At 38.1% G+C, this 23,606-nt stretch overlaps 1 protein-coding gene across 5 annotated transcripts; it reads right to left on the bottom strand.

The window, feature by feature from the left end:
• Positions 1-1,570: 1,570 nt before the first annotated feature.
• On the bottom strand, positions 1,571-22,095 carry LOC122726536 (dimethylaniline monooxygenase [N-oxide-forming] 4-like). Of its 5 annotated transcripts, none has more exons than XM_043964317.1 (9): positions 21,782-22,093; positions 20,764-20,974; positions 19,009-19,197; positions 17,389-17,551; positions 14,049-14,191; positions 11,017-11,216; positions 9,012-9,364; positions 7,132-7,201; positions 1,571-1,685 (listed from the first exon to the last, which is right to left on the bottom strand). In XM_043964317.1, exons 2-9 carry the CDS (start codon positions 20,893-20,895, stop codon positions 1,679-1,681), a joined length of 1,257 nt encoding a protein of 418 aa, XP_043820252.1. In that variant the 5' UTR covers positions 20,896-20,974; positions 21,782-22,093; the 3' UTR covers positions 1,571-1,678. The 5 variants fall into 5 exon arrangements, with proteins under 5 accessions (XP_043820252.1, XP_043820249.1, XP_043820248.1 ...); XM_043964314.1 differs by lacking the exon at positions 1,571-1,685 and adding an exon at positions 2,054-3,606 and having other exon boundaries at positions 20,764-20,915; positions 21,782-22,095; XM_043964313.1 differs by lacking the exon at positions 1,571-1,685 and adding an exon at positions 2,054-3,606 and having other exon boundaries at positions 21,782-22,094.
• Positions 22,096-23,606: the final 1,511 nt, after the last annotated feature.

The following is a 23,606-nucleotide window of genomic DNA, read 5'->3' as shown; positions in this document are numbered from 1 at the left end:
TCTTATCTCAGACAAAGCAAAAGCAAAAATAGATCTAATTAAAAGAGATAAGGAAGGAAACTACATCTTGCTAAAAGGTACTATAGATAATGAAGCAATATCAATACTAAACATGTATGCACCAAGTGGGAAAGCATCCAAATTCTTAGGGGAGAAGTTAAATGAGTTACAAGAGGAAATAGACAGCAAAACTATACTAGTGGGGGATCTGAATCTTCCCCTCCCAGAATTAGATAAATCTAACTGCAAAATAAATAAGAAAGAAGTTAAAGAGGTGAATAGAATATTAGAAAATTTAGATATGATAGACATCTGGAGAAAATTGCATGGGGATAGAAAGGAATATACCTTCTTCTCAGCAGTACATGGCACATACTCAAAAATTGACCATGTTCATCCACTTTTGGTGTTCACCTTTCACCCAACTCTCACCTGTGGCTCCAAGAAGCTGTACATGACCAGTGGCCATATCCTGGTAAAACCATCTCAGAAGACAGGATAAACCTGGTTGGCGGTAACTGACAGGCTTCAGACACTTCAGTGAGTTAGGGGGATGTATAACATAAGCATGTGAAGACTTCAGAATGGGATGATAAGAACAATTTGTTCCAATGGCCATGAAGGCAGCTGAAGCAGGCACTGAGGAATGCTTTGAACTTGGTTAGGCATGGAAGATACCAAGAATATTTATTCATTGCATACCCGGCTATCACCAGTTGTCTTGACTTTTGTCTTGCCACTGAATTTACATCACTCTGGAAGAGAGAGTGAGGCTGATGATTTTGTGCAAATCTGCCTCACTTAAATCCAATTCACATTCAAGTCAAGACATTAACCAATTATGTCATTGGTCTTTTTTGAAAACTATTAGGATGTATAATGTGTGTGTGTGTATATATATATACATATACATATACATATATATACATATATATACATATATATATATATATATATATATATATATATATATATATATATATATATATATATATATATATATATATATATATATATATATATATATGGGTGTGGGTGAGGCAATTGGGGTTAAGTGACTTGCCCAGGGTCACATAGCTAGTAAATGTCAAGTGTTTGGGGTCGGATTTGAACTCAGGTCCTCCCAAATCGAGGGCCAGTGTTCTATCCACTGCACCACCTAGCTTCCCCTCACACAAGATAACTTGACAAGGCAGTGAGCATTGATGGGAGCAGTGTGTATCTAACTAGATATAGGCTCAGCATATCTAAGTAGATATGGCCCTAGGTTTCTCAGAATGGTATTTCCCAGTAACTATTAACACTGGGACACTTCTAGTTCACCTTTATTTTTCCTTTCTTCTCAGGGTACTTGGTACCCTGGGTGGAAATGGAGACTAGATTGATCAGTTAAGCTGACGATAAATTAAATGACTAGAAAGGAAAAAAAGGAGGGAAAATAGGGGCTAATGCATATTTGAACATGTGGGTTAGTTTTGATATTATCCCCAAAGGCAGGGTGGGCAATAATTTTTCTCCCATAAATGCTAGGCAGTAGAATAGTTGGCTGAATCTTTATTTTTCTATTGCTGATGTATATGGAACATACATATTCCACATAAATCCCAAGAGCTGCTTCCAGCATCTTGAATGACTTCCATGAGTGACTGAACAATTTCTTCCTTCCACTGATAGTATCTCAGATCCTGGAACATAGTAAGTATTTAACAAATGTCTGTCAATAGACATATTTTTCTAATTTAATTAAACTGTGTTTACTTTATTATGAAATGACATCTAAGTGATTTTCAATGGTTAGATCTAAATAAGGAGATTTCCTAGTGGAGGTAGAGTTGAGCTAGGAGTATTAATCTTGTTCCTTGAGTAGACTCCTAGAGCATGACAGTCAATCAAATGACACCTACTATGTGTCAGACACTGTGTTAAGTGCTAGATAAGAATACAGTGCTTGGGAAAATGCCCATACTCATACCACATAACATACTAAAAACTGAATACAATCATGAAAGATCCCTGAACAGAAATTTGAAGGATGATAAAGATTCAGTGAGGCTAAGATGAAGAAGAATTTATTTTTAGGTGTGATAGATGGTTTATGCAAATTCATAAAAGTGTGAAATGGAGTGTCAAGTTTGGGAAATAGCTAGTAGTCCAATTTGAGTGGAATATGGAGTACCTAAAGCAGGGATTCTCAACCCCGGCCCCCTCCCCCCTTTCTCTGATGGACTCCATTGCAGTCTGCTGAATCCTATAGACTCCTAGAATCATATTTTTTACATGCATTAAACAAAATATATAGGATTAGAAGTTAAGCAATTATGCTGAAATACATTTATTAAAATATAAAAAAAGGAATTTAAGGTTTTCAAAGTGCTTTGGATATATTATATCATTGGATATGAAATAGGGCTGGAAAAATAGGGTAGAATGAGCTTTTGGAAGGCCTTAAATCCTAGGCTTAGTAGTTTGGATTGAACAGGGAATCAGTTTTGTGGAAGATGGAAGGGAGGCAGGAGAAACTGAAAGGAGGGAGACCAATTAGGAGGCTATTACAACTTGAATGTCTGGAAAGATAATTCTATCAATAGCAATCAGAAAGTTTGGTGAATCTGGGGTTAGGCAGAATGGGTAAGATAAAATCAGGCAAATACATTTGTGTAGCCTACTGTGATAGCCTAAGGCATTGTTAGGTAATCAGTCATGTCAAGAAGGTACAGATTATATATAAAGTGAACCCTCAAGTATATGTAGAAAAAGGGAGGTGGAAAAATAGTACTATGCATACTGCCAGAGAATAGGCCAAGGGGACAATACCATTGACTATTCAGTTCTGTCCCGTTCTGAGTTCTAGGTATACTGGGATAAGAGAATTGGAAGAGGTCAGTAGGGAGAGTCTTGGCTCAAGTGGAGGGGGCAGACAAATCTAGAGAAGAGGGTAAAGCCCAGGAGTAAATGATTATAGGTATTAACAAGCTATCTAATCAAGGAAGCAGAGCTCAGTCAGCAAAGACAGGGAGGAAAAAAAAGTGAGCAAAAGGATATGTAATTGTGCTATCTAATCTTAGGACTCTTTGCTCTAGAACTGTTCTATATGCTTCTTGCCCGGTGATGAAGGTTGTGGAAAGTGGAATGGGAGAGGAGGTGGAAGGGAGTTCTTGTTGCATAAGTGTTGTTCATGCTTGCCAATTACTGGCTAGGTAAGTGGAAAGTCTATTTCCCAGTTCACCAACTCCAGCCAATCTTGCAGGAAATGAAGATTTATAAGCCAGTAGAACAGCAAAAACCAGCACCGATGCCCCACCCCAGATCTTTAGCCAACGAGCCACAGCACTAGGCTCAGAAAGATCTTCAACAATTCGAGTTTGTAAGGGCTTGAGGGTCCGGTCCCATTGAGTTAAGATGGCATTTCTGGCTCCATCCCATTTCCCAGGTCCTGTCAGCCGGTATTGGTAAGAGGTGCAGGGACCAAAGAAAACTTCCTTTCCCAGCTTGGGATCCTTAAGGAATAGGGATAAAATGCTGGGCTTTGCTCCAATGTATGTGGCAAGCTCATCCAAGGAGGTGATGTAGTCCAGTATCTCGTTGGTGGGATCCATAAGGATGCCCCTTAGTGAAAAGAAGGAAATTGGTAAATCCTTTGTCATTCCTCAGGTCCTCCCCAAACCTCTTGACTCCTCACAAAATTGAAAGAACCAAAAACATGAAAGGGATGTTTTTCTTGGGCAAGAATGGAGAAATTGATTTGCTTTGTTGGAGAGAGCAAGAAAACATTATTTTGAGAAATGGGGACAGAGTATAGGAGAGAAAAATGGTGAAGAGGTAAAATTAGTGGAACATTTCAAGTGTTGGAATCTATTTAATATGAAGGGAAAGTCTAATCAATGTAAACATGAAATAAAAACTATCCCTTACTGTAGACATAAACCCATGTACATTTACTATCAGAAAGAAGAAAGAGACTCCCTAGAAAGTCCAAAGTGTGGGTTTGGTGGGTATTTTTGGCTTCCAAATATTGCTTTTATTTTCATTGAAAGTAAATCAGGAATTTTCTGTTGATGAGAAACAAAACTGTTAGTTCAGCTCTTGCTAGATTTTTCTGTAAAAACCCAGAAGTGTTCAAAGAATTTAGCTTCAGTTTTCTGATGAAATACAGGACTTAGGTGTTACAAAGGACCTCAGCAGCCATTTAATTCAACCCATCCATTCAGAAAAATCCTTGCTACAACATAAAAATCTATCCAACAACTTTTAAAAGCATTTATGAAATTTAAGGCTCAGTGCATATATAATACAAATAGAGATATTGAATAGGGGAAAGTCCTAAGATTATACAGACATAGGGAATTCCTAGATAAGGAAACTCTCTTTATCAATGTGGGTGTGTGTCTTCTGTTAGCGAGTTGCCTAGATTACTGAGAAATTAAGTGATATGTACAGGGTGATACAGCCAACATGTCAGGGATGGGATCTGAATAAGCACAAAATGAACAATAGTCTCTGCCTTTAAGAAACTTACATTCTGCCTTATAGTTATTGGTCCCCTTCAGGAATGAAGGAAGAACAGCAATAGCGTCAAACAACAACAACGACAGTTACAACAAACAACAACAGTTCTGTGTGTGGCCTCTACACAAAAACATCTATGACTAGTATGGAAGGATGAACTTGCTTGTTGTGCAGGAACCAAAGGGCAAGGCTTCCTATATGTAATAAAAAAAGAAGAGAGTGGAAGAATTTAAACTATATTATAAGATGAGAGCATGGTTGAAGTATAAAATGGATAATTTTGATTGTTTTAAATTCAAAATTTCTTCTTTCAATAAAACATATGCAGCCAAGAATAGAAGGAAGGTAGAAAATTGGGAAGAATTATTCATAGATAATCTCTCAGATAGGATGTGCTCGTATTGGAATATTGCTGTGGTGTAGGAAATGGTGAGTTTGTTGATTTTGAAAAACATGGTAAGACTTGGACCTATGAAGGAAGATGCTATCCACTTCCAGAGAAAGATTGCAGGTAGAAATATGCATAGGATGGTCTTACATATATGTGTATGAGTGTACGTGTATATGTATATGCCTTATTTATGTACATGTATATATAGACACACACACACACATATATATATAATTAAACATGGATATCTATATCTCTATCTATATGTTAAATTGTAGCCTTCATGGGGTGGGAAGGAGGGAAGGGGGAAAAAAAGTGCACAGCAGAGAACAAAAGAAAACCTACAGAGAAGCAGAGAGAAGCTGGGTAGCTTGGAAAGCGATGTGTAGTATTTATTATATAGGTTTTCTCAAAATGGAAATTTATTGTTTTATATTGAATCCTTATGTTTTGCTGTGTACACGGAAATGTCCTTTTTTCCCTCTTTTCTCATTTTGTATTTAAATTTAAAATGAATAAAAAATTTACACACACAAAAAAAACTTGTTCTCTTCCCTTTCCTTTCCTCCTATGGAAGCCATTCTACTTTTGGATAGCTCGAAACATTAGAAGATTTTTCCTTATATTAAGTTTAAATTTGTTTTTTTTTGTGACTCCCACCCGCAGCACCTAGTTCTGTCTTCTGGGGTCAATCTAATCCCTTTTCCACATGACCACCCTTCAAATACTTAAAAACAACTCACTTTCTGTGAGTTAAAATTGTATCTTGTTCTGATCCCCCTGACCACCCTAGTTTATAAATAGCCAGTATAAAGTAGCAACGCCAGGAAGTAAGATTGCAAAGGGAAATCTAGAATTCATGTACAGACTGTCCCAAAGATCAAAGGACAATAATTTGCAAACTGTATTCTATGTTAATCAAAAATCATGTTCTGGTAATACATGCTGAATCAGGGGAAGCCATCTAGGCCTTGCTGTTAGTGCATTTTGTTCCTATGAGATGTAAATCTCCAATTGGTTCTAAATGTCTGCAGGAGGACCAGCAGAACACCCAATAGTGCTGATAATTTTGAGATGATGTGAACATGTTAACTTTAAAGTTATACTGATGATTTTGAGAGAATGTGGATATGTTAATGAATAACCCCAAGGTGGCAAAGGTAAGAGTTAGTCACTTGCCCCACAAAAACCCTATAAAAAGGAGATTGCAAACTCTTGCTCCACACCCATCCCCTTTCCTTCTCCATTGGTTCCATGGTGCTCCCAACAGTCATCCATGGTTATGTGAGTAATTCTCTGTGCCTTTTCCCTTCCCCATCCTTTTCGCCACCTCTGCCTGCCTTCCTCTACTGCTCTATCTCTACTCATATGCCTCTGAAGCCCCTTTTTGCCACTTGTCTCTGTGCTATTCTCTGCTATATTCTCTGTGCTTTATTCAAGTGTGACTGAAGCCTCACTTCCTGCTGCCATCTTGGTCTTTCCTGGCAAGAGCCCAAAGAACCAGCATGCCTGTCCTGTTTCAGAGTTTTATAAGTTAAATCACAATTTACCTTCCCTCTAGATCTTCTCAAGGCTAAATGTCCCCAGGGTCTTCAGGTGACATTCATATGCACAATCTTGTGGCATTTCACTTTCATGGATGTTGTCTTCCTGATATTCTTTGCTTTCTCTGGGACTTAACTAAAATGTATTGGCCAGAACTGAATACAATGCTCCAGGTATGCTTTAACCAAGGTCTTTCCACTTTTGGACAATATGAGATGCCATACTGCAGACATATGTTAAAAACCATAGATCCTTGGAAGGAATGCCATTTCCCTCCAAGAGCCAAGATTCCAAAGTACCTTGCATAGCATCTAAGCACACAGTGGTCCTTCCTCTTCTTCCCATGAAAGCCCATTCTAATTTAGGTATCTCAATTATCTGGAGGTTTTTCACTAGGTCTTTTGTAGTAGTGGGTTTAGAGATTTGCACAGGATTATTGGCAATATGTATGTACCTAGATCTAACAGTATACAACAAACTAGGATGAGAATCTAAAAATTTACTTAAGAGGGGGTCCTTGACCTCAGAGAACTTATAGGTTTGTATGGAATAAGACACAAAGAGATAACTATACATAAAAATGATTTTAATATTAAAATCATTTTTTTCTATGAGCCACAGAAATGATTGTTATGCAAAGTTTATTTTGTGAAGAAATAGTTGTCTCTGTGGTAAGGAATATTTCATACCTTTTAACAAGTTTCTCCTTCTTGGTAGCTTCTTTCATCAGTTGACTTGTTGGAGGTATCTTGCATAACCCTATGACAAAAAATAAAATGCATGGCTTTTTCCTTAATTGTAGATAATTGTCCAGAGCTTGTCTGCTAAAGCTACAAGACTTGAATATTTCAACGAATCGGTAATTTCATCCATAACTTACCAGTGTAGGTTACAACCTATCCATGTTTTCTCATCCTGGGTGACTCTTCCCCATATTTTTGTGTAAATTCTTCATAGGAGAAAGTTAGGGCACTAAAAGCCTTCTGGTTTCTATATTTCTTGGATATCAGTGCAGGACTTGGGCCACCCAACTGCTATCCCCAAAGCTTGTACAATAGTTAAAATTGATTTTAGAAAAATGCCAAGAATTTAAGGCTAAAAGAGACCTTATAAGAGATCTAATCTCACCCCCTCCTTTTATAGATGAAGGTTAAAAGACTTGTCCAAGGTTAAACAGACATCAGAGGCAGGATTTGAAATCAAACTATGATTCCAACTTTTCCCATGCCAAAGATAATTATTTTTAAGAGGCAAATCAGAAGGTCCTATTGTGACTTATACCCTAACTTCATCTGCCTGGACTCTTGCCTTATGCAGTATAATCATGATCAATCCCCTCCATCTTTTATTACAGTCCCAGTACTGGGTCCCGGTTTGGTACTGAAGATTCTCCTTCAGGATTATTGGCTATCTAGTCCACTTTGCCCGATACCCCTGCCTGTTATCTCAGTTTCTATGGCTGAATGTTTTGCTAACAGAAATATCTTGATGCAATTTGTTTGTCTGCCCTACCCTGCCAAGACAATCTCATGTTGATCACCATTCGCTATTCTCCTGACTCTCAATGTCACTTTGCCCAACTTTTTATTTAAAGCTGAACTTTTGCAAAATCCAAACCACCTGCCCAGATTTCCTTCTAGAAGCTGCTGTTGAGACCTTCCTTGCTCACCAGACCTACGCCATTTTCTTTGTCTAGTTTCCAGGTTCCACTCATCCTCTTCTGACCCTCATTGCTACCATGAAACTTGATCTTGATCAAGATTAAGGACATTACACCAATTTATTGGAGACAATATAAAACCTTAGAATCAGAGATTTAGAGATGGAAGGAACCTTTAATATCATCTAGTCCAATTCCTTTATTTTACTGTTGACAAAGCTGAAGCCTAATGAGATGAAGTGATTTACTCTAACTCACATAAGAGTGGCATAGTAGAGACAGGTTGGGCTGGAAATCAGGAAGACCTGGCTTAAAATGCCACCTCACACACTTTGTAGATGTGTGACCCTGGCCAAGTAATTTCAGTTCTATGTCTCAGTTTCTTCATCTGTAAAATGCAGGGATTGAATTTTAATATTTTAATTGACCTCCTAACTCTAAATCTATGATTCTATGTTGAATAACAGAGCTGGGATTAAAACAGTTCCTTTGGCTTCACATATACCATTCTTCTCATTGTACAACTCTGCCTTATTTGAAAGACTGCTTAGTCCTCTCAAACTTTGTATCAACTGGAAAAAAATTAAATATGCACCCAATAAGGTCTCATTTCCATAGTCATAGACAATATACATAGAGCTCTACTCAGACCCATGCTTCACACAAGATAAAAAAAAATCCCTTAAAACTGCTCAGTTGTATCTGGATTACACTAATATGGTTTCCCCAAGATAATGCCCTACAGAAAAGTCATATTACTTGAAAGCTTTTTTGAGGACTTTTTTTAAAAGGAAAAAATATTTCACTTTGGACAAAAAAATTGTTTGGATTTAGATAGTCAGGGAAATGGTAATTACCAGGAAGAATTAGGTACTTAAAAAAATTTGGATGCTATGAGAACATCTTTACCCTTAAAGACTCTTGTGGCCCATCGTCCCTGGAGTTCTACACCTGGCAAGAGGGCTCCTTTAATGCTGATATGCCCCATGACAGCCATTGTTGGCTTTTCCAGGTTTGAAGGAAACACATGTTTATACAGGTAGATCTTATTTTTGCACAGGCTTCTCGTAGGTTCTTCAAGGAAGGGAAAAGAGAATGTGAATCCTGTAGCAAAAATCACTGCATCAATGTTCTCTTCCACCGACCCATCTTCAAAGATGGCAGAGGTTTCTGTAAACTCCTCCACATTGGCCTTAATAGTGATAGTACCACAAAGGATACAGCTTGGCAGTTCATCATTTATAATCATCCTTGGTCTTTGCCTTTGGTATGGAAACAAAGAAACAAAAAGCCCACTCACTTATTTTGTATGTAGATCAATCGATCAGTCGGTCAGTAAACATTTAGTGAGCACCTACTATGTGCCAGACACTATTCTAAGCCCTGGAAAATTTTACTAAGCACCATATGAGACTAAAGCACTTAATTAATTTATGGAAATTAATGTTAAATTGCTTATTTGTATGAATACATTAATTTATTTAGTCAAAATAGTTCATCCAGTAACCTTCCATAGGCTTAAGATATTTCTAACTTTTCTTTTCCTACTTCTAACAGTAAGCCCCCAGAGATCAATTAATTTCAAGTTTAGAAACAAAAACTCTCTTTAAGAATGCATTTCTGAAAGAGACCATGTAACCTCTTCCCCAGGATTAGCTAACTGAATATCTGTTTAGTTTCTTATGATGAAACCAAGCCCAGGCAAAACTAGAGTTCCAATGGAAATAAACTCAGTCTAAAGGAAAACAGGCTGCAGAATAAAATCATTTAAAGAAAAATGAAAAAAAATCCACATTCATCCTTTGTACTATGCTTTTTGAAGCAACTGACTGATAATGATATTTACCCATATGACTGATTTGCTTGGAAATCATTGCATTCCTAGAAAAATGATTTGTTGGTTCATGCCTTCCTGTTCATTTCCATTAGGATTTTGGAGATGTGGTTCCCATGGGGGTGGGAGCCAAGAAGTAGATTGAGGATGTAATAAGAGTCATTCTTTAAAATGTTCCCATTTCCTTTGATGATATCCTCATTTGGATGATAGAAAACTCATTACATATAGTTGCCTCTTTAGCCAGACAATATAGGTCATTCTTTCTAGAAGTTTATACCCTTTTCATTCAGTTCTATTTATAGGATCATAAATTTAGAGCTGTAAGGGACCTCAGAAGCCATCTAGTCTAATTCCCTCATTTTTATAGTTGAAGAAATCAAGGCCTAGGGGTTAGGGTTAAACATTGGTGTCAGGAATTGAACATTTGCCTTTTTGCTCCAGAATCAGTACCCTCCATGATGCTAACTCTGCACCATATTGCCTCCTTAATAATAATTGATTGCTATTATTTGATATCTGGGCCATCTCTAGTCGTTTTGATATATATCTTGCCACTGGACCCAAGATGGCTCTGGAGGAGAGATTGAAGTTGGTGACCTTGCACAGCCCTCCCTCACTTAAATCTAATTCACCACAAATCATGACATCACCTGATGTCATGGTCCTCTTCAAGAACGAAGGACAAACAACAGCAACAACAACAACAACTTCCTATTTGATGTTTGATACCTGCTAACCACCAAGGGATATGTGATTCTCTTAGTTTACTGGTACCTTACATATTTTACTTCTAGAGTTAATCTGTCTCAGGGCTTTTCAAAGAAATTATAAACTTCTTGATTCTCCAACTTGATATGAAGCCAACAGTCAGTCTCCTGGCAAATATACTTCTAAACTCACCAATTAGCCCTTTTTAGTTTTTTGTTCCTAAAAACCCTTAACTCCAAGTATATTTGATCAACATAATTATAGTAACATGATGAAATATTGACATTTTAATATAAATTTTAACTTCTCATAGTGTTATGATATTAAAAAATTTCTACAAGTAAATATTTCTGTATTTAAATTGATTACCCCTTAGGAATACCCAATCCATAATTCTTGTGGTTAAACCATTTTGAGATTTGTTTTATTATCATCCAGTCTTTCATGGATGAAGGCAGCATGCATGAAACCATCTGATGAAATCTTGTTGCGAAGATCATAAGAGTGGGGTAGCCATCTTTAGAGAGACGGCTAAGGACCCAGGTACCACTTCGGGTACTGAGAAACACCTGAAACATAAGGCAGGATGGGTAAACTATTACTCATTTTATACTACTTCTCCATACATGCATACATACATACATACATACATACATATATAGATATATACATATACATACATATATCTGTGTGTATACACACACACACACAATCCATACGGCAGTCGTCTTGCTTTTGAGAGCGTTAATGTCTTAGAAGTGAGACATATTGAAATTTCCTCAAATGAGAGATAATTTCATATGTTGCAGAGAGTGTTAGCTTTCAAGTCAGAGTACCTGGGTTCAAAACCCTACCACTGGGGCAGCTAGGTGGCACAGTAGATAGAGCACCAGCCTTGGAGTCAGGAGGACCTGAGTTCAGATCCAGCCTCAGACACTTGACGCTTACTAGCTGTGTGGTCCTGGGCAAGTCATTTAACCCCAATTGCCTCAACCACCCCCAGCCCAAAAAAAATCCTACCATGGCTACTCACTGCTTGTGTAATTTTGGGTAAATTATTCATCCTCCTTGAGCCACAGTTTTCTCATTCTTAGTAGGGCAGACAAGATGATCTCTCAGTCTCTTCCAGGCAACATCTATGAATGATGCCAATTCAGACACATTTTGAAATAATTAAGGAAGGAAGTAGGATTGAAAGATTGATACGTAGGTGAACAGATGCGTTTCTAGACTTCTCCACCATTGTGTCTGTCTGTATATATATATATATATATATATAAATAAATATATATATATACATATATGTATTTATGTGTGCATGTACACACACATACATGCACTTTTTTGGGGGGGAAGGCAATTGGAGTTACATTACTTGCCTGGGGTCACACAGCTAGTAAGTATCTGAGGCTGGATTTGAACTCAGGTCCTCCTGACTCCAGGGCCAGCATGCTAGCCACTGAACCACCTAGATGCCCCACCCATTGCTATTTTACAAATAATATTTCTTTGACAAGAGGTAGCCAAGGCACAGAGAAGAGAAAACTGGTAATGGAGCCAAGAAGATCTGGGTTTAAAGTTCTGTTTATGACATATATTGGCTATGTGATGTTGGGCAAGTCACCAACTTCTTAGCATTCTAAAACAGGGCTTCTTAAACCTTTTCCATTAGTGACCCTTTTTGCCTGAGAAATTTTTACATGACCCTGGGTATATAGAGATATAAAATAGGTATACATAGCCTTTTACTGTTGCCAGATCTTTCACGACCCCCACATTCAGTTACTACAGGGTTGTGACCCACAGTTTAAGAAGCTTTCTTCTAAAAGACTTGTTATATAGAAGAAGCTGACCGTGAATTGATAGGAAGAGTTTCCTCATCTAGGAATTGCCAATATCAATGAAAATGTATCCAGAGGTATGTTATAGCAAACTGGTACCAGCTGGGAAGAGCTGATTGTTAAATTTTCATTGTTAACATTTGTTTGTTTGTTTGTTTTGTGGGGCAATGGGAGTTAAGTGAATTGCCCAGGGTCACACAGCTAGTAAGCGTCAAGTGTCTGAGGTCAGATTTGAACTCAGGTCCTCCTGAATCCAGGGCTAGTGCTTTATCCACTGCGCCACCTAGTTGCCCCCGATTGTTAACATTTATACCTCAAAAATAGGCAAATGCTACAAGTGAGGGCTTTATTGATTGTTTAGACTTAAGAAAGTGATGGAGAAAATGTTAATAATGCAGATTAAACTTAAAAATGTGCCTGCATACATTTTTGCCCCTGGAGAGCTGGTTGTCAAGTATTTACCAGCACACTCCTATCTAACACATTTCCCCCCACTCCTGATTTCTAGAAAAGAAATAGTTGAAAACAATTTATCCTATACCACTTCTCCCCCCCCCCCCCCCGGCCTCCATCCATATTAAAAAAAATTTTGGTCTAGCATCATAAAAGTAAATGTAACATGTAAGGTATACAGTATTAGCATACCTACCTTTTACCCTCAAGAGTTCTGAAATATAGCATTATGGAGTGGAAATATTGCTTGAACTTGTAGTGTTGGGAGACTTGGATTTGATTCCAGGTCCTGACACCTAGTAACAGTGTGAGCATAGGTGTGGAACTTTTTCCTTTTTTAAATCTTAAGGCATTTTATAAATGAGAACTATTATTAATAAAATGAAGATTTGGGAAACTAATAGAACTACATCAAAATTTATGTGAGTGTATGTTTATATTTGTGTGTATCATCTAGGTATTATATATGATTTTAGAATTAAAGATTCAGAGCTGGGATCATTATATATAGAGCTAGAAATGACCTTAAATTCAATTTCGTCCCATCTTCTCACTTTGATATTTCCCTCTTCACATTTGTTGCTTTGAAACAAAGTTGTGAAATGGAGAAAATAGAGTAATTGGAATCAGAATACCTGAATAGAATTCTGGTTCTGCCACTTACTGTCTGTGTGACCTTGGACAAATGACTTAATCTCTCTGAGATTTCAGTGTTCTCATCTGCAGAATGATAGGATTAGATTAGATGTAGCAAAGCTGAGAGTTGAACTTGGATCTTTTGACTTTTGCTTTTAGGCCCATAGGACAGTCTGAATTTCTGATCCTTTTCCTATCTGGAAATGAGAGAGTAGCAAGAAATAGCTTTCTTTGGAAACTACCTAATGGTCAGGTATTGTTCTAACGTGCTTTTTAGGGACATGCCTGTTCCGCAAGTGAAGACTTGCCATGGTTCAGAAAACTAGGAGGTAGGAGGATCTTTGAGAAATTCTGGGGATTAGGTCACTGTATATTTGTCTTAAATGACAATTACCTTGTATGTTTCACAACCCCAAAGCAAAGACTTGTGGGAAAAAATGAGTCAGAGGGCTCATAGAGAGCTCAGCGTACCTGTGATGCCACATGACGAAGTTCCACTGCAAGATCAGCACCAGTATTCCCAAGACCTATGATGAGGACCCTTTTGCCCCGAAAGCTTTCTGGGCTCCTGTATTCTTGACTGTGCAGGATCTGGCCTTGAAATGTATTGATTCCTGTGAGAAAATGAAAATAAGAAGCATAGGTCAGGGTAGGGTGCTTAGGAACTGTATCAGTGGAAGTAATGAAGACACGATGAACCAAACATACACTCTGTGCAACAGAGCTGTAATGAGCAATTTTGTCATCATTTGGGGCAAGTAGCTTGAAAAGGGACCTGGGAAAAGCAGCCTTAATTGTGGTTGTTGTTGTTATTTAGCCACTGTCAGCTGTATCCGACTCTTTTGTGACCCTGTTTGGGATTTTCTTGGCAGAGATACTGGAGTGGTTTGCCATTTCTTTCTCCAGCTCCCTATACAGATGAGGAAACTGAGGCAAACAGGTTGAAGTGACTTGCCCAGGGTCACACGGGTAGTAAATGTCTGAGGCCAGATTTGAACTCAGGAAGATGAGTCTTCCTGATTTTCAGGCCTGGCACTATCCATTGCACCACCTAGCTGTCCAAGCAGACCTCAATGACCTTCAAATAAATCATGGGTGAAGAGAGACTCCTAGATTGCATCCTGCAGAGGGAAGGCCATGACCTTGGGGTACTGGGTCTCAGAGAATGAGGGCCTGTGCAGAGGCCAATACTTAGGGAGAAACAAGGCAGCGTTGGAGGAAGGAGAAGCTCAAATGGTGTGTCCACAGTTGAGGATGGGGTGGAGAGTAACTTCCTAGTTTAATTATTCTTCCAAAATAATTTCTACACTATTGAAGTTATGAAAGCTATCAAAATATGAATACTGCATATTTTAAACTTGCAACTTCTTCTAAATTAATTGTTTTACATTTCACACTAGTGTAGTGCAGTGTGAGGAAAATTACATTGAACTTAGAGTCACAAGAACTGGTTAGGTTTTAGTTCTAGCTTCAAAATTATTTTTGTAGTAACCCGGGAACTGTAGGCAAGTCACTTACCCTCTCTGAGCTCAGTTTTCTCATCTGTAAAATGGGGATAACAATATTTGCCCTATCAATCAATCAATCAATCAATCAGTCAATCAGTCAATCAATCCATCACTTCACAAGTAAGTTAACAATATTTGCCCTATCAGTCAATCACTTCACAAGAGAGTTATAAGGAAGCACATAGCAGATGGTAAATTCCGATGTCATATGAACTTTTCTCATGAGAGATTGCATAAGAAGCTCTCTGAGTCTTATGACTAATTCAGTGATATCCCTAAACAGTGTCTTTAGTCAATATAGTCAAAACAACTGGTTATTTCACTGAAGAAAAAAAATAAGCCATATTGTACAGTTTGGATTAAATTTACAGAATTAGCCAGAGGACATTTGATTACATTTTTTCCCCTTTTGTCCTGATCTGTGATTTCAACATGTGGAAAATACTCTCCTCTAATGTAGAACTCTCCTTGTGAAAACTGTATTAGTATAAGTTATGAAATCTGTCATTTAATGGTACCAAAGAGTTGCTTGGGGTCCTGGGGTCCCGAAAAATCAAATGTTTTCTCATGTTTTACAGTTAGTGTATATCAGAGCAAGGTTTGAATACAGGTCTTTCTGAATCCAAGGATAGCTCTCTATCCCCAATGCCTCCTTGCCTCTCAACTAAGATGATAATAAAAAAAAGACCTCACAAAATTTAAAAGACTCTAATGATATTGTGTAGCTATAGCCTGACATCATTGCCAGTTATTTCCAGGAAAAAAAGGGAAAATAGTCCAGATGTTGCCTATATGGGAAAGGGAAAAAGCTAGTAAGCAAATTCTGTATGGTTGTAAAGGCATTGATAACCATTTGTAGGACTTTGGTGGCCAGAGAATTCTCAGAGAAAGAATTTGAGCACCTTTGTTTAATAGCTCCAGAAAGAAAATCACTTATCTAGCTTACCATTATCATGGTAAAATAATTATAGCTTTCAACTGTATAGTGCTTTCAGGTTTACAAGACACTTTACATCTGTTATCTCATTTGATCTTCATGATGACTCTGTGAGGTAGAGGTTCCTAGAGTTTAAGTGACCTTCCCAGTCATAGGGTCAATGTGTCTGAGGCAGATGTCAAAGAAAACCTTCCTCATTCCATATTCAGTACTCTGTCCACTATCCCATACTTCCTTTCTCTTACTCATAAAACACTTAAACATGTGCAAAAGCCTTTAGATACATTATCTAATTAGAGCTTCACAACAACTCCATGATATAGGTACCACGGGTATTATTATAATTTCTAATTTATAGATAAAGAAATGAAGATTCAGAGAGGTAGGTGGTTGGCCAATAGTCACACAGCTGGTAAGCATTGAAAGCAGAATTTGAACCCAAACTCTTCTTGATTCCACACTTAGCTACTTGGCTACACTGCCTTTTGTAGAATAGATTTAAAGCAAGGAAACAGTCCTTGGTTGACATATAATGTTTCCAAATAATGCACATAGATATATTAAAATAGATTTCTAAGGAAACTGAAAAGTCCAAGCATCAGTCTTGGTTCCCTTGAAGTTTTCTTGGGTCAGCATGACCTGGAATCTGAAGTTAAGCATTAAACTAGTTTGATCTCTAAGCAGCACGAGTCTGGTTTCTTGCTATGCAAGGCTAGATTCAAACTGAAATAATTAATATATTTTGCCACAATTAAATAATTAATCATTTTACTCACACAGCTATGGTGCATACAGAGTGAGTGAGAATCATTCCTGCAGAGAACTCCTCTCTCCTGCCTGGTCTGTTTGGCTAAAGATATTAACCATTACGGACAACTACACTGGGAACTGGATAGTTTCAGAGCTTCTGGATCATTAATAGTGTTATTACTCCTGCAACGACTACTGTTGCAATGATGGTGATGGTTACCAGAAGTGCCTTACATTTGAATAACAACTGATACTTTTGCAAGCCCTCACATGTACATTTTGAATCCAGTTTGTGATGGTTTTGATCAGTGGTGTCAAATAGAAGCCATACCTAAGAATCCCTGCTACTTTATATTGACCAGAAAACCACATATTAACATTATATATGTCCTGTTGTTTGTATTTATTTTGTAAACTATCTCTCAATTTTACATTTTAATCTGATTCAGGCAGCATTTGGAAGGGTTGTGGGCACAGGTACCTGGATAGCAGGCTTTTGATGCCCCTGTAGTTGCTTATAACAAAGGAGAACTGCTCTCTTTAGTAAATGGAATTCTTTTCTTGACAAAAGCTTGACAGAGTAGCTTCTGCCCAGAGCCTAGTCTAACTGACTCACCAGGAAAAGATTCTAGAGGTAAGTGAGGATTCAGGTAGCGCCCTGTGCAGATCATGACTGCATCAAAGGTAGCTGTATCTTCCTTCTCCTCTGTCTTTGTCACCACTTCCCACTGGCCAGTGGCAGAGAAGTCTGGATGCTTTGTCACACTGCACACAGTTGTCTGAAAGGAAGCACAGAAAAACCTTCTCCCTGTAGAGGGCTCAGGGCCAGACCCACTATATGGTGGGATTGATGTGGAAAAAAAAGCTCTAAACATGAAACTCTTGAATGTTTCAGAGAGGGAAGATGGAGTAGGATAGCAGCAGAGATACATGGAGGAAGATATATGGAAATCTCTCAGCCTTAAAAGATTCAGGAAAAAAAAAAATGCAGCATTTACCATTGGGGAAGTGCTTGAGGCAGGCTGCCTCTCCCAATTGTTAAATTTTCAGTTTAAACATTTATACCTTAGAAATTGGCATCCGCTACAAATTAGGGCTTGACATTGTTTTGTTGATTATCTAGACTTAAGAAAGTAATGAGAAAATATCTATAATACATATTAAATTTAAAAGTGTATCCTGGTTCTATTTTTTTGGAGGGAGAGTCCGTTTTTAAACATTTACCAATGCACCCTTGCTTACAAGTATGCTTTTATAAAGAAGTCTTTAGTATTTTATTTATTTGTTCTTTTTTGGAGGCAATTGGGGTTGTAACTTGCCCAGGGTTGCACAGCTAGTAAGGGTCTGAAGCTGAATTTGAACTCAGGTCCTTCTGTCTCTGGGGCCAATGTTCTATCCAGTGAGGTACCTAGCTGCCCCATCTTCAGCACTTTATCAGTTCTGTCATCTCCCATGAACATAATAATGGAAGAAAATAAATGAAGACAAATCCCTTCCTACTCATTAGAATAGCCTGATGACTTAGTAGGTGAGGTAAATGTCCAAGGTTGCTCAATTTACCTGATTCAAGTAGCCTTGATTTTAATTCATCCATATCCTATCATTTATTCTGTCTGAAAGGCTGAAGTGTACTAAAAAAAACTATACTAAGAAAGAGAGAGATTTTTTTTGTAATTTTCCTAGCAGAAGCATCTCTTTTTCCTTACTACCTAAGATACCTTATATGTATTGAACAGAATTATAAATAGGATCATAGATTTTGAGCTCCAATCCCTTCATTTTATAGATAAGGAAATTGAGGTCTAGAGAAATCAAATGACTTGCATAAAATTTCATATCAGAAAGTTACAGGGGAAGAAAGTAGTTGAGTTGGGATTCAAAACCACATCCTCTTACTCCAAATTCAGTGGTCTGTCATCTAAACTACCAAGCCAAACAAATGAAAACATCCAGAGAGAGGGTGTGTTGGGAAGTACCCTTGTAGGAAATCGAATCTTGATTCTTGAGTGAAAAGAAAGGATTAGTAAGGGAAGGTGAGGAATGATTCAGTTTAAGTCTGAATCCTACTTCAGATCTGAGAGAACAGTCCTCCATTTTGTCTTCCTTGCCACTTAGTCATATGGAGAGAAATTCCGTAAGGAGTTTACTCAATGTTTTTCTTTCCATCAGCTGGTTGCCCTGCTGACTGGAGTAACAACAGTTGCTCCTCCGGTTCTCAGCATCTAAGCTTTCTTACCTTTAAGTGAATGTATTTCAGAAGATCAAAGTTCTTAGCATAGGAGTGAAGATATTCCAAGAACTTGGCTTGGTTCATGTAGTTGGGATAATCTTCATGGAAGGGAAAGTCACTGAAACAGCTCATCTCCTTGTTCACATTGGTTACCAGTGATTTGTAGACTTGGGCCTTTCCATGTCCAGAGGTTTCCTGAAGGAATGGGAGAGTCAATTTTTAGAGAGGAGAGGAGAGGGGCAGTAAGGTGACACAGTGGATAAAGCACCGGTACTGAATTCAGAAGGATCTGAGTTCAAACCTGGCCTCAGACACTTGACAGTAGCCCTGCAATAATAATAATAATAATAATAATAATAATAATAATAATAATAATAATAATAATAATAATAATAATAATAATGAGAGGAGAGGGAACAGAATTCAGCATTGCCTCCAGGAAGCAGGGAAAGGTTTCCAGGAAGGGGTGTTAACTCCCTATCTGTGTCAGTTTCTTCTTATATCATAGGGTTGTTATAAGTTAAATACTTCATAAGCCTGGAAGTACTATGTAGATTTGTATTACATGAGGTTACACAGTATAGAATATTGGACATGGAGTCAGAAAGCACTGAGTTCAAATCCTGTCTCAGATGCTTACAAGCTACTATGTGGCTCTGGGCAAGTTATTTAATCACTGTCTGGCTCAGTTTCTTCATCTGTAAAATGGGGAATAATAGTGGTACCTATCTCTCAGAGTTGTGAGGATCAAATAAGATAATATTTATAAAGCACTTTGCAAATCTTAAAGCACTATACAAATGCTAGCTATTATTAATATATACATATGTATGATTTTTGTTTAATCATTTCAGTCATTTCAGACTCTTCATGACCTCACTGGTGGTTTTCTTTGCAAAGATACTGGAGTGGTTTGCCATTTTCTTTTCAAGCTCATTTTACAGAAGAAGAACTAAAGCAAACAGGGTTAAAAGTGACTTTTGCTGGGTCACACAGCTAGGAAATATCTGAGGCCAGATTTGAACTCAGGAAGATGAGTTTTCCTGACTCCAAGCCCAGCACTCTATGTAATGTGCTGCCTACTTGCCCAAAGTTCTACACAAATGCTAGCTATTGTTGGTATTACTATATAATTATTATTACTATTACTGCTACTCTGTCTCCAAGAAGATCCAAGTCAACTCAACACCACATCCCACGTCTGATGAGTCATGGACCCAGGGAAAGTCTGATGACTAGCCTGTCTGTTGGGCAGAGGTTTGGATATAATCCAGATTTGGCCTGTCCTGTGAAGATTAACTATAGGGATTAACTGGCTGATGGCAGATTAACTACTATTAAATATTAAGTATCACATCCCTCCTTTTGTATATTATGCTTCTGTTATTACTTCATGAGATCTTCTTGGTTTTTTTTTTGCATGCCACACATCCATTTATTTGTTGATTCATACTGAGTTTGATGTTGTCTAGAATCCCCAAATCAAAGAATATTAGAGTTAGTAGAGATGTTAGAGATTACATAATCCAGTCCCTTCATTTTAAGGTAAGGAAACAGGCCTGGAAAGGTCAAGCCACTTCTCCAAGGGCACTCAGCTAGTAACTGGCAGATTTAGGAGTCAGACTTGTTTTTACAAGGCGAGAACAAACAAGCATCTTCACATTCATTTATAGAGTTCAGGGTAGGATTAACACTACATTATCAGAGATGTATTAACCTATGAAATTACAGGGAGGAGCAGCAGGGAGAGCATATACTCACAGTAAATTTCCACAGACCCCCAATGTCGTCACTTCTCTCAAAACAGGTGGGCTCCAGTCCCTCTTCCAAACAGCATTTGATGGAGGTCAGGCCACTCACGCCAGCTCCAATGATTGCGACTCTTTTCACCATGGTTTCCTAAGTCAGGGCTTCTTTGAACAAGAAAAGAAGAGAGCTCTTATCCTGGTGTGAGCAGGAAATCCTTTCTCTCCTAATAAAAGAAATCAGAAAAGAAAGTGGGAAGCAGGTAACAAAAGTAATGAGGCAATAATATGCTAATGGAGTACAAAGATGTGTTAACCCTAAGTCATTCCTTGACCAAAGGTGAAGGAGTTTTCTCTGAATGGAAAGAGACAATGCCATTTTCTAGTTGAAGGTAGCTCTTCCGGAGCCCCTTAAAAAGATGAGCTCATAAACCCTGGTAACTTGAGACACTCAACCTCCTTGTGAAATGTGGTCATGGTATACAATGAAATTGAGGTACGTGGGTAAAGAATGGAGGGAACAGGGTTATTCTTTCTCTCTAGGCAACCACAAACACAGAGACAGCAAGAAAACAACTTCAAGGAGTGTGGCCCCTGGCATCAGAGAAGAGAGCCTATCACAGATTCAGGGAAAACTAACCTTAGCCTTTGAGAGTTGAGTCACAGAGAAGAACAGACCCTCAGAGCCAAACTAATCCCCCCAGAGACACTAACCCCAAGTGGAAGCAGCATAAGAGCTCCACAAAGAGAAAAAGGACCCCAGAGTGACTTTAGAATTACAGAAACTCTGACTCTGATTTCACCCAGACATTCTTTCCAGATGAACATTTTCACAATGATTTTCTATCATATTTTCACCTCTTACTCTTCTCCTTTGTCTCCTGCCATAACCCTGATGTGCAGAGTAAGTTAAACCTAGGAACCCCTTATCACAACTGCTTTTTGCATTCCTAGGAGACCAGATGTCAGGAAAGCAAACCATTACATAATGAAGCATTAGAAACACAGCAAGGAAACTGCCTCAAGAAGCTTACCTTGTTAGCACAAAGTAGCATTGGCTGTAGTCTCTGAGTTACCACTTTTCTAAAAAATCCAGAAGCCAAGTATTCATTCTTAGTTAAAATATTAACAATTGAGGCACTCCTTAGTTGTAACTGGAAATCCAACAGAATGAAAAGTTCTTGAAGGTGAAAATGATTTGCGAGAAGAATTTCCACACAGCCTTTTGGTCATACTTCCTTGTTTGTGTAAGGGACAGATGATACTATTTCCTGAGTGATGAAACTCTGGTTTATAATGAGACCTTTGGATGTGGTGAGATAAGCTCTTTCGGTCTCTCTCGCTCTTTATCTGACTCTGTCTCTGAGCCTCTCTTTGTTTCTGTTTCTGTCTCTGTCTCTCTTTTCCTTCCCTCATTACTCCCCTTTCACCCCATAAACCCTTAGATCACATCATGATTTCCAATGACAAAAACAGGATCAACATCTCACTTCTAAGATAGGCCACTAGGGTTAAACAGAATTAATTGATCACAGCCCTCCTAGTGGCAGGGTCCAGTTTAACATGAGCTGAAGTTGGAGAGGAAAATTAAGGACAAGAACAATTAAAGCCATATAAGCTAAAAGGACTCTCAAAGAAGGGATAGGGTCATAGCTATTCAGAATTGGATAAGTTAAAGGAGAATGTCCCTTGAACTCCATAGATGTTTCAGATTCTCTTCTAGTTTTTCTAGTTTTATTATTTCTTTTGGTCTTATTTCATTCTATTCCTCTTCCCCAGTAGTTTGCAAGGAGTTATTTTCTTCCTTAAGATTTTGGACTTCTTTTTTCAAATTGGTTAACTTTCTTATCATAATTTTCTTGGATTGCTTCCTCCTAATTTTACTTTGGTCTCACTTATTTGATTTTTTTAACTCCTTTTTAAGTTCTTCCAAAAACTATTTTTTTGGTTTGTGACCATTTGCTGTTACTTTTGGGGGCAAAAGTGGCTTTTTAAAAACCTCACTATCTTCCTCTAAATATGAACCCAGATCTTCTCTTACACCAAAGTAGCTATCTCTGATCAGGTTCTTTTTCCTTTACTTACTCCTTTTTATTGTTATTTTGTTTTATTTTATTTTTTAGCATCTTATTATTATAGTCAGGTTTTAATCCTCATTTGTGGGCAATGTTGTCTTAGGCCTCAGGTCCTTCTTACTGTTGTTTTCTGAATTCTGTCTGGGGACTCAACCTCTGAACCTCAGGAACAGTTAGGGCCCCTCACCACACTGTCCTGAAAAATGTTCTTGTTCCCTCCAGTACTGCACTCACTGGGAGTATGCTCACTACCCCTCACCCACAGCCACAGCCCAGGATCACTTCTGGTTAGCATTGCTATGCCTGGCTTCCAGAAACAGTAGGGGTGGGGGAAGGATTGGGGGTCCTTCAATCTTCCCCCACCCAGCTGTCTGCTGTTCCTTAGATGAAAGTTTGTGAGGCAAAAGTTCTTGAAGTGAAATTTCCTGAGACTGAGAGTGAGGTGAAACCTTTTGAGGCCTAGTCTCCTTCCCAATGGATCTTCCCTCAGGGCCTACTATTTGTTGTGCTGACTAAGAACTAGTTGAATGGTTGGACCCAAAGACTTGGTTTCATATCAATTTAGAAAGATTATCCACTGGGGTGATGTAGGGATTTGTGCTGTTTACCAGCTCATGCTATTTAACACTTCAATCCGTAACTTGCATAAATATGGAATACTTATTAAATTTGCAGATGATGCATACTTAAAGCTAAAACAATGGATGATAGAGTCAGGATTCAAAAAGATTTTAATAGTCTAGGACATTGGGTCAAATAGAGCAAGATGAAATAATAAATGTAA

Source organism: Dromiciops gliroides, chromosome 4 (assembly GCF_019393635.1).
Source record: "Dromiciops gliroides isolate mDroGli1 chromosome 4, mDroGli1.pri, whole genome shotgun sequence".
NCBI lineage: Eukaryota > Metazoa > Chordata > Mammalia > Microbiotheria > Microbiotheriidae > Dromiciops > Dromiciops gliroides.
This window is presented reverse-complemented; position numbering and strand designations above follow the sequence as displayed.